The sequence below is a fragment of the Danio rerio genome, chromosome 15 (genome assembly GCF_052040795.2).
Source record: "Danio rerio strain M-AB ecotype USA chromosome 15, GRCz13ab, whole genome shotgun sequence".
Taxonomy (NCBI): domain Eukaryota; kingdom Metazoa; phylum Chordata; class Actinopteri; order Cypriniformes; family Danionidae; genus Danio; species Danio rerio.
The window spans coordinates 34,376,543-34,388,228 of record NC_141035.1 but is presented as its reverse complement, the minus strand read 5'-3'; the positions used below and the strand labels follow the sequence as shown (position 1 = coordinate 34,388,228).

Below are 11,686 nucleotides of genomic sequence, written 5' to 3'. Positions count from 1 at the left end.
GACTCAGCCGAGGCTTTATCCAGCGACCTTCTTGCTGTGGGGCGATCGTGCTACCCACTGTGCCACAGTGACACCCTATGGTTAATTTAGTTCATCCAATTCACTTGTTTTTGGAAACTGAAGCACTCGGAGGAAACCCACATAAACACGGCAAAACACGCAAATTCCACACAGAAATGTCAACTGGATTCGAGCCAGCGACCTTCTTGCTGTGAGGCGACAGTGCTAATCGCTGAGCCACCATGCCACCCTGTATGTTGAGAACATACTCGAATAAAAGTCTCACCAACTTCCGTTTCATAATGGTTCAAAGAAGCTAAAATTATAAATAAATCCTTATAAAAGTAAAGTGCATGTCTAAATAAGGAGGTCATATTGATATATTAAAAAACAACTCTTGACGCTGTTCATATTACTATCATGTATTTGTCCTCATTTTAACACAATGACTTTGAAGCGGCTATTCATCTGCATCCTTGGATTCGAGTGGATTGATTTTTCGGAGGGAGAGATCGGGTCTTTTATATGTTTGTGGCATAACAATAAGGTCCAAGTCCTTCAAAGTGTTGTAGTCCTTGAGACCCGTTCTGTTTGATGCTCTGTTCAAATGTTTGAATATTGCATGACGCTGCCTGTGATCCAAAAGATTGGAGAAAATCCAATTTGTTACTCCTTAATCAGAACACTTGGTTTGCATTTAGATGTTTGGTTTTCATGAAATATGTACTAACCTCCTGCCAGGCTCAGAGCGAAACCAGGAGCTGATGCTTCCATCTTCAATATCTCTATCATTGAGGATTGTTGGAGGATCACTGTCTGTCTGGTTATCCAACTGTAATTAGAGCATATTGAGATTGTTTTAGAAGCCAAAGTTTCATCTCGGAAACACCACCTAAGTCATTAATGGAGAAAAAAAAGGAGGTTTGTAAAACAACCCACATATACCCAAAAACCACACCTGTTTGTTTACATTTTCACTTTTCTCAGAGCTCAAGACATCTGACTGATTGATCTCTTCATCCAGTACTGGATGAGAAGGCATGCTCAAGGGATCAATGAGGATCTCGTAGGGAACAGCCGGGTGCTTCCAGGAAGACGGCGTTTCAATCCTCCAATCCTCCTCTTGACCAAAAGTACCTGAGAAGTTTATGTAGTTCAGACTGTCGTTCATTTTATTCTCTGAATAAAATGAAATGACTACTGAATTACTTCTTTTTAGTCCATCAGACATGTACAGCTTACATTTATTCACTTATGCTTTTATCCAAAGCCACTTGCAAAGGAGGATAAAAGAAGCACTTTAAATCAATAGAGAGCAGCTATATATACAGGAGTTGGACAATTAAACGGAAACACTAGCCAATTTAACACTGGCCAATTTGAGGTTGGATGTTTCAAGGCTAAATTTGATTCATTGATTGCATATTCCACATTTAACCACCTCAACTCTCCTGTTTCGACCAAAATTGTTCGTTGGGAGCTTCACATGGTCAATTTACATGACCAAGCTCCTATAGCCAAACCTTTGGTCACTCATGCCAATGCCAAACGTCAGTTTTAATGGCATCTGCAGCAAAAATCTTAGGCTGTGGACAATGTGAAACATATGTTGTTCTTTAAAGAGTCCACCTTCATTGTTTTCCCACATCCGGGAGAGTTAGGGTGTGGAGAAGCTCCAAAGAAGTCTACCACCAAGACTATTGCATGCCTAGAGTGAGGCATGGGGGTCTACCAGTGATGCAATATCACGGAACTCCCTAGACCCAATACTTGAGCTAGATGGGCGCATCACTGCCAATGACTGCAACTTTTCTGAAGGACCCACAATGCTTAAAACATTGAATCCATCCATGAAGGCGATGCCGTGTATCAGGATGATAATGCACCGATACAAACAGCAAGACTGGTGAGAGATTAGTTTGAAAAGTTGAACATCTCGCATGGCCAACACAATCACCAGATATAAATATTATTGAGCCACTGTGGGGTGTTTTGGAGGAGCGAGTCATGAAATGTGTTTTTTCTGCATCACGTAGTGACCTGGCCACTATTCTGTAAGAAGATTCACTCAAAATCCCTCTGGCCATTGTGCGGAACTTGTATCTGTCATTCCTAAGATTAAATGATCCTGTATTGGCCAAAAAAGATGGTCCTAACCATTAACAATGAATTATTGTAGTCTCAAACCATGTGTTTCAATTTCATTGTCCTAGCCCTGTAGATGTTATGAAAATTGTAAGTTAGTTTAGCGGTTTAGTTGAGTTTTTTTATTTTTAGAAACTGTTTGGTGCATAGTGATCTTATTCTGCAATGCATAAGTCCTAACATATGCATAACTCTTTTCTGCAATTGTTTCATGAAATGGGAAAATGTATATATGGGAATATATATATATATAGTGAATAAATACAAGTTTGCAGCATAACAAGCTGTTTATTTTTAACAGTAAAATGCAATTCAAGTCAGTGAGACAATAAGATTTCAATGGCTGCACCTGCTTGTACCTGGAAAGAATAAGGTCAATTGAAAAATGCAACAGCAAATATTGGTGTGCTGCTGACACATTTCGCCATGGTTTATGCAAAAAGACTTTGACAAAAATCCAGACATCTTGTAAGCTTGTTATCAAATGTACCTATGTAATCCCCATGAATATTCCACAGGCGCACTGAACAGTCCATGGAGGAGGTAAGCAGAAACTGGTCCTTGTCAACTATCTTTAAGCTTGAGATGAAATAAAATAAGATTAAAGAAATGCCTTTAATTCAAATGAAAAATGTTTAACAAAAACAGACAGAAATAAAAGTAAAAGAAAACTTTGTCTGCTTTTCTTTTGACACCTTGAACATACCCTGTGATGCTGCGGATGTGTGCGCGCCAGAAGTTTATCTCTGGAAATGAATAATAATGAACCAGGGAACAACATCAGCATTAATAACAACTTTGAAGCTTAATAATGAAAATGAGGACTGTCCTTACTTTCAGGCGGGTTTTGTTCAGGCCCCATTGCGTATTGCTTGACATTGTACACATAGATGAAACCGACATGATCGGCAGTAAAAAGCATGCTGTCGTCCTGTGTTAAAGCCAGTTTTGTGATCTGCTGCTGAAGGTGAGACTTTAAAAAAAAACAGCTTTGATTACAACTTTGAGCTAATTGTGTTTGCACTGAATTTATTATTAAACTTTTCACTTACGGCTTGAAAAGATGCGACGAACTTTCCACCATTCAAAACACTCCAGAAATTAACATAACCTTTATGGGCATATGAAATAAATATTAAGGGTGAATTAAGAATTTTCTGTATTTGAATTGATTTTATTCATTGCTATGGCTGGTTTACCTCGAGACCCTGAAGATACAAGCCAAGCAGAAGAGGCCAGTTCAGGAACAAACGCCCTGGTCTTTAGGAAGATGAGGCTTAGCACACTCGTGTTTTGCACTGTTGTGGGCAATCAAACAACAACAAAATCCTCTTACAGATTGTGATTTGTATTCAAAAATGTCATGATAGATTTGCTTTGGGCTTTTCACACTGAGCTTAATCCTGGGATATTTTACAATCCCGCTTTCAGCCTTGGGTAGATAAAACATTTCTCTCCAAAAGTTAAAATGCTTTCTGACATTTTTCTTTGTCTAAAACAACACATAAACAAACACAAATTAGTTCATAGACAAGCAGAACCAATGACAGCAATGTTCATAAAATCTATTAACCACACTGGGAGGCTTTTAATAAAAAGACATTATTTTTTCAGCATTAAATAATGGCAAAAATACTAGTACTCACTACTGCAACATTAAAATATTTTAAATGTGCCATAGAATGAAGTGACACAATACGTAAAATAGTTTTCTTATATCTATAGTAGGGTTGTTACTATACTGGAATTCGGTTCCAATCGATACTTAAATTTTAAAAACGTCTATTTCCCGCGAACATTTGATCGATGATAGGCACGTTCTTAAACACAGCTGATTTGCCATTGTGTTCAACAGAAACGACTGCGATTGACCATAAATTTCATCAGTTCACCGAACTCACCACTATTTACTGAGTGTAACCACAGATACAGGGACATTGGAACATTTTAAAGCTGTGATTTATTAGTGAATCGCTCCTATGTCAGCATATAAACAAACCAGCTAATCGAGGTGACTTTAAAATAGAGGTCTGCATTCCCGCGGCTGTCCCGCGGCTGGACCCGACAGATTTCTGCGGCGCGGGAATAAATTTGCGAATAAATCGCGGGAGCGGTCGGTAACGGGTTTAATTTGGGACGGGAGCGGGCTGCCTAGCAATATATATATATATATATTGCTATGCGAATGAGAGAGAGAGAGAGAGAGAAAGAGAGAGAGCTTTGCTTGTGTGTGTGCTTGGTGCTTGTGTGTGTGTATGTTAGTGTGCGCGCGAATGAGAGAGAGAGAGAGAGAAAGAGCTTTCCCAGATAGCAAAATACACTAGGGCCAGTTCCGGCTAGATTCTCGCCTGCCGGAGACTTACCACTCAGCCCGGCTCTGGCTGCCGGACTCCGGATGCTTGTGGAGTCACTGCCCGATTCCAGCCCGAATCAATCGTAAGCGAGCCAACGCTGCCGCATCCGCGCCAGAATCGGCCCGAGGCTGGCGCGACTCAGTATTTATATACCTTTATATAAAACCTTTTGGTATTACATTGGTACTTGATACATGGTATTACAAGCCTTTGAGTTGATATAACAGCAAACGCCTGTGTGTCTGCTTGGTACTTGTGTGTGTTAGTGCGCGCGCGCGTGTATGAGAGAGAGAGATTGGTCTGTGTGTGTGTGCTTGGTGCTGTGTGTGTGTTTATACAGACAGCTTGGCTGTCTGGACTGTAGCTGGGGGATTTTCGGTTTTGTTCTCCCCCGCTCTTTAGCGGGATCAGGCGCGGCGACCAGAAAACGGGGCGGGTCGGGCAGCGGGACAATAAATAATATAAGCGGGAGCGGTCGGGTTCAGGCTAAAACCTGGCGGGTGCGGGATTTAAAATTTGGTCCCGCGCAGATCTCTACTTTAAAATGCTCCAGTGTCCCTGTATCTGTGTTTACATTCAGAGAACTGATAACCTTAACAGCCAATCACAGTCATTTCTGTTTAAATGTTTGCGGGAAATTGACATTTTTAAAAAAATCCAGTATCAATTGGTACCGAATTACAGTATCATGACAAACCTAATTTATAGTACTGTAAATGCAGTTTTGGTAAGTGCAAAAATTTTCCAGAAATAGTTTTCAGGTACATTTCCAGAATCGTCCCAAATACAATATGGTTAGTTTTGACCTTATTTGGAAGGGTCATGAACAATAATGAGCTATGCTTTGATGCTCCAGCAGCTCTGCTCAGACACACACATGCAAAACAATCAAATTTCAGCTGTCAAAAAATATTTATATATGTATTTAGCTTAAATAGCTTATAATCTGTATATCCCACATTTTGCATTCTGACAAGTTGTGATTGATTGTCTGCTTCACAAATCCGGTTACTCTTCTGTGAAACCTGTTCATTTTTAAAATAAGATTCCCACATACATAGTATATATAAGCTCATTGTTATAATCTCACTAGGAAACTTTGTGGCCAAATAAAGTCCTCAAATGTTAAAGTCTGTCTTTTGTTCCAATTTACCTGTTTTTTTTGTTTTTTTTGTTTTTTTTACTGAAATTTTACACTCATGGAATTTACCTGCAAAAGAGGAAACAATAGTGTTTTAGGCTCAGTCTAATTTATTCAGCTAGGCCTTTCTATTCAGCTATATCTAGATTTTCATTCTATGGCACAATTAAAGACCCTCTTCCAAGAAAGTATGCTACCAAAAACATGCTCTAAAAAGGTTTGTACTACAGCAAGCTGTTAATAAATCTCACACTTAAATTTTTCACAATAAACTTCTTATGTTTGTCAAATTATTCTTAAAGATCCCGTGGAAGTGCTTTGAAATGTGCATTTTTTATTCCATGTTTGATATAATCAGAACTGAAAAGTGAAGAGCGAATAACAAAGTAGCTCCTCCCCTTTAAAAAAAACAGCCAATAGTGTTTCATTTTTATTGGTTGAGATCAAGCGCTTCAAATGAAAAGCAAATGAGAAGCGTCTTGAAGGGGGAGCAGCATGTCCAGCCTGTTCTCACGAAAAAACGTAAGTATTTTATGTTTTGTCAGTGAAGTGGCGTATGAAAATGTATGATTTTAAAAAGGAGGTGTGGCACCCAACACCATTCCTAAACCCAACCATCATTGGATGATGAGCAAATAGTATAAAATTGTACAAATTAGATTCGCCACGAAATCAAAAGGTTACGAATTGCCGTGAAATTGTGTTGTCAGATACTATAAATCATTTCATTGGTCAAGATTTGATGAAAAAATGAAGTATGAGGTGACTAGAAAATTGTTGATCCATTTAGGCGGAAGTGACAAACTGCAAGCCCACTAGCCAATGAAAATCCTTAAAAACTAACTGAAACTAACATCTACATTTTTTTCATTTTAATTTTGCAAGACCTTAAATGTCTTATCTGAAGTCTTTAATTCTGGATGTTCTTAGAATTCCAGTCCTATCGTTGACAGTGTGAACCCTAAAATAATACTCCCTTTTCCCTGGGGTTTGTTAATTCATGTGTGAAAAGCCTTTCTGAGGATCAGCAAATCTATTATTGGTACCATGAGAACTGCTGATCTTTTGAGACTGCGGGGTCTGGAAGCGACACTGTATGCGTCCAGAAACCACATTCCACACAATGATCTCCCCATCGAAGCTGCCAGTGGCCAGGAGATGTGGTGTGCAGTGAGCAATGCACAGGATATCTTCTTTGTGTCCATTCCTCTGTGTAAAACATCAACACATTTCTCTTTTCTCTTGTGTAGTGCAGTCATGTGTAGAAATAGGTGTTTGTCGTGGATGTTGCTAATACCATGTCGTCCTGCCAGGAAGGTGTTGGTCTCTGAATGAACTGAGTTTCCTCTTTGGAGTCCTGTCAAAAGCAATACAATAATACCATCTGAGCACTTTTTACAAGAAAAAATAAGTAGCAATTCTGCACTCTTCTGTTCATTCATTCATTCATTCATTCATTTTCTTGTCGACTTAGTCCCTTTATTAATCCGGGGTCACCACAGCGGAATGAACCGCCAACTTATCCAGCAAGTTTTTACGCAGCGGATGCCCTTCCAGCCGCAACCCATCAATGGGAAACATCCACACACACATTTACACATACACACCCACACACTAAGGAAATTATGGCCTACCCAATTCACCTGTACCCCATGTCTTTGGACTGTGGGGGAAACCGGAGCACCCGGAGGAAACCCACGCGAACTCCACACAGAAACACCAACTGAGCAGAGGTTCAACCCAGCGACCCAGTGACCTTCTTGCTGTGAGGCGACAGCACTACCTACTGCGCCACTGCCTCGCTCTCTTCTGTTCATAGTCTCTTAAATTTAATTGAATCACTCGCATTAAAGTCCACATGAACTGGAAGTTGCTGAGACTTTTATTGAAGTGATGTGCTTCCATCTGAAACAGTATATTGGAAGGGCTGGGCTTTTCTTTTTGTGCATCATGCCCTCATCGCAAACTAATAGTAGGAGGGGCGTGGTTAAGAATAATGTGGCTGCAGATGCAGACATCAGAGATAGACCGGAACTTTAAATGGAAAAGCAAATGATCAATGATTTGAAAATTACTAAAACCAACTTTTTTTCAGTGGATTAACTTACACAAAGGCATTTAATTCTACTGTGGCAACCCCTGATAAAGCACGGAATAAGCAGAAGGTGAGTGAGTGAGTGAGTGAGTGAGTGAGTGAGTGAGTGAGTGAGTGAGTGAGTGTTTAGGTTAAAGAACTTATTAATTTGTGCACAGATAAATTGATAAGTTAAAGAATAAAATGTGTGTTAGCAAAATAAACATATTGATTTCACGTAGACATTAAAGATGGTACATTTTATAAGTCAGACTATGAATGGTCTGTTTGTAGATGCAGAGAACATGTTAAATTACAAGTTACATATTGCTTGCTTGTATGTAAAATTTAAAGTAAAACAAGATCCAACGACAAACGTGAATACTACTGAAAATATTTTTTAAATAAACTGACAACTGTCTCTATTAATAAATAAAGGCTATATTAGAGCTGTATATAAAATAAACATAATTAAATCAAACCTTTAAGTAGCAGAAGATTGCATCCAAATTAAAATATGTATATAACCTCTAGATTCAATATTATTATATTTAACCTTATAGTATATTAACAGTTTATAAAGCAACAATATACAGTTGAAGTCAAGTCAGAATTACTAACCGTTCCGCATTATTTGTTTTATATAGTGATGGTTTGTTCTTAAGACAATTACAAAAAAATATATGTATATAATATATATGGGTAATTCTTCATCTACGGCCACTTTTATGTCCTTTTATCATATATCCAAAAATATATATAATTTTGTTCAAATTCCTCTTTCTTTGTCAAACTAACAATAAAACCTACTTTAAAAAAAAAAAAAAACCTTTCTATTATATTTTTTCATATTATTTAATCTCCTTTTAGGTGTCAAAATCACTGTTTTCACCTTGTCACACACCCAAAGTTTTAAACTTCAACAATGAAAATCACATTTTAAAATATTATTTATCTGGTATCTATAAATGTATCTTAATTAAGCACTACTGAAATCATTTAAATATTTTATAGTTATTATTAATGTGAGACTATTATCAATATTGTTTTTTATACAAATAAAGCTGCCTTAAAACTAGACAAATTGTTCAAACTTATGAGGCTATGTTAATTTTTAACGTAAGTTAAGTTTTTAACGTTTTTCTTAATAATAGTGACCTTAAAATGATTTTTAAAAATACTGTTTTTATTCTTGCTGAAATAAAACAAATATAACCTTCTCCAGCAGAAAAAAAATATTATATGAAAAACTGTGAAAAAAAAAAATCCTTTTCTCTGTTAAACAATATTTGGGGAAATATTTGAAAAAGTATGTAAAAATCACATGAGGGCTAACAATTTTGACTTCAACACATACATTATATGCAAAACATAACTAAAATATTTATCCTTTCACAAATATTATCAATCCTAAATGTAACATTTCATAAGACAACCTAATCTGTTCTATATTTTATATTAAATCATCGAAGACAGTCTGATCTGTTCTATATTTCATGTTAAATCTTCCTCTACCAATGAAAGAATGAATAAATCAAGTTACTCTGAACACTTAATACAGAATTGACAAGAGATGGAAGGGAAAATTCTCAATAAAAGTGAAATATATACTCTCCAGTGGTGTCATAATCATGCGTTTAGGGTATCTTTTTTCCACAGAGCTCAGATTCTCTTTTCTAAAGTGAACAAAAGCTCTTGTAACAGATTAAATAATGGACTGTCAGGAGGGAATGGAGGAATAAACCACACCAAACAGCACTCGGGCACTTTTGAGGAGGGAGAAACACTGAAGTAAATGAAATATGGAAATGGAGTGAACAGCAATAAAGGCGAGAGTACCAGGGGGGAAGAAACAGGTCATGGCAGTCAACCATTTTATGAGAGTCATCAGGGGAATAACGCTGAGATAAAATAAGGTCGTGAGGGAAGCAGGCTGGTCACTTTACACTCACCAAGTAAATGTCAATCCTGCGGCTCCAACCAACAGAAATCACAAATCTGCCAGAATAAATAAGAAAAACAATCAGCCAAAAAAGATGAAGTGGATAATGTCTGAGAAGACTGTGGTCCAGAGACTCACGTGTTTCCATGCAGTGTCAGATAGGAGCAGTCACAAATCTCTGGACATTTTCCTTCTGGGGAGAAATGTAATGCAGGGATTCACTTCACAGCAGATTTATAGGTAACGCGGGATCATATTTCAAAGCCTGAATAATCAGTCATAGTCAGGAGCAACGAAAATCAATCAAATACACATTATGAAGAATTACTGACCTCTGCTGAGTATCTTCACACACTGGCCGTTGTTGAAGTTCCACAACTTAATGAGGCCATCTCTCCCACCAGTCATTAACCTGGTGGAAATACACAAGGATATGAAAAACAATCAGAATTTTGCACCAGGCAGATAGTTTTACTACTAACCTTCTTCCGCTAGTGTCAAAGGTCATGCAGGTTATTGCAGAGTCTCCATGAGCGCATCCAAATTCAAATATTAGAGCTCCGGTTTCCACATCCCAGATTTTAATAACCTGAATAGAAGGAAATACATTAAAGAATAACTTTCATACATAATTGCTGTTTTATCAAACATTTAGCTTGTCAGGGGTTTAAATCTGTACTTAAATGATCAGTTCACCAAAAAATTGTATATTATGTTATTAATTACTCATCCTTATATCGTTCCAGTCCCCTGAGACCTTCCCTGTTCATCTTCAGAACACAAATCATGGTATTTTAGATTAAATCTAAGAGCTTTCCCATCCTCCATAGACAACAATGCGGTCACAAGATGTTTAGTCCAGAAAAGGAACCAAAAACATTTACAAAACACTCCATGTGACTTCAGTGGTTCGACTGTAATCAAACATAGCCCTGTTAAAAAGTTTGGGTAACATTTTACAATAACATTACATGAAAATTTATGTATTCATATGTAAACTAAACATTACTTTATTATGAACGAATGATAAGTTAATGCAATTCCCAGGGTTGTCCAGACCTACCTGAGGCCAGATGCAGTATGAAGAGGCATAGAAGATCATTCTCATTGAATTTACAGTCCCATGGGAAGAGGGTTGTGAGCAAGCGTTTGAGAGGAAGAGTGCCAAATACCAGGACCTCTTGCATGACTGCAGGTCGAGGTCGGCTGTTGCCCTGGACCAGTCAGTATGGAGGATGCTTACAGCCATTAGAGTGATGGGGAGTGAGAGAAGATAACTGTTCGCAGGATGGGGGAGGCAGCAGAGAGAGCTTCTTGCCGGTTATGGAGAAGCTTAGCTGAAAGCCAGGGGAAGTTGATGGGCTGTGATTTGGCTATCACTGATGATCCACCAATGTTGAGGGTGTTGTGGTTTAGGGTTGAAACACCCAACGATGAATGGGTACTGCCTGATGACATCAACTCTTCCTGGCCAAGGCTACATTCACCAAAAGTGAATGAAGGAGAAGCATCTTTGGATGTAATTGTATGCTAATAATCATTAACTAACTTTAACTACAACAGGAGTCACATGAGTTCATGTGTGAATAACGGCTATCTTAGTTACTTGTTAGTACATCCTTGGTTGTTAATTAATGTATTAAGTGATGATTAGCGCATATTAACTCATCATAAGGTCATAATAAAGTAATGTTTAGGTTACATATTAAGTAGCAAAAGATTCAAAGTAAATCGGCACACTGCCACTTTAGCTCTCAAAAAAATGTTTTAATGTCAATATTACAAAATCACAACGTTTCGACCGACATGGTCTTCATCAGGTAAAAGGTTTTTTGCTAGGTTACATATTAACACACCATTACTCATGAACTGGTATTTTAAAGTGTTACCAAATTTTGTGTTTCAAAATGTAAAAACTACTTTGTTCACATTAGTATGTTGTGTAAGGTCACGGTGCACACTTGCAACAGAAAATACAACAATTGTGTGTTGCTGACTCTTATGGCAATATGTCACACCGCCTGTAGTAA

General features: G+C 37.8%; 1 protein-coding gene across 11 annotated transcripts in view; it reads right to left on the bottom strand.

Annotated features, from left to right (window-relative positions):
• Positions 1-406: 406 nt before the first annotated feature.
• Positions 407-11,686, bottom strand: part of wdr95 (WD40 repeat domain 95) — a 39,891-nt gene continuing 28,611 nt past the window's right edge. For 6 of the 11 annotated variants that reach the window (XM_087284356.1, XM_087284354.1, XM_087284352.1 and 3 more), the window contains 14 exons: positions 10,139-10,245; positions 9,989-10,068; positions 9,795-9,849; positions 9,667-9,712; positions 6,938-6,997; positions 6,687-6,849; positions 3,345-3,443; positions 3,198-3,256; positions 2,980-3,118; positions 2,852-2,891; positions 2,636-2,724; positions 959-1,137; positions 732-832; positions 407-632 (listed from right to left, as the gene is read on the bottom strand). In XM_087284356.1, coding sequence (XP_087140482.1) covers positions 461-632; positions 732-832; positions 959-1,137; positions 2,636-2,724; positions 2,852-2,891; positions 2,980-3,118; positions 3,198-3,256; positions 3,345-3,443; positions 6,687-6,849; positions 6,938-6,997; positions 9,667-9,712; positions 9,795-9,849; positions 9,989-10,068; positions 10,139-10,245 — 1,389 coding nt within the window. In that variant the 3' untranslated portion in view covers positions 407-460. The remainder of the gene's footprint in view (positions 633-731; positions 833-958; positions 1,138-2,635; positions 2,725-2,851; positions 2,892-2,979; positions 3,119-3,197; positions 3,257-3,344; positions 3,444-6,686; positions 6,850-6,937; positions 6,998-9,666; positions 9,713-9,794; positions 9,850-9,988; positions 10,069-10,138; positions 10,246-11,686) is intronic. The other 5 variants (XM_087284357.1, XM_087284355.1, XM_087284353.1 and 2 more) reach the window with 1 other exon arrangement.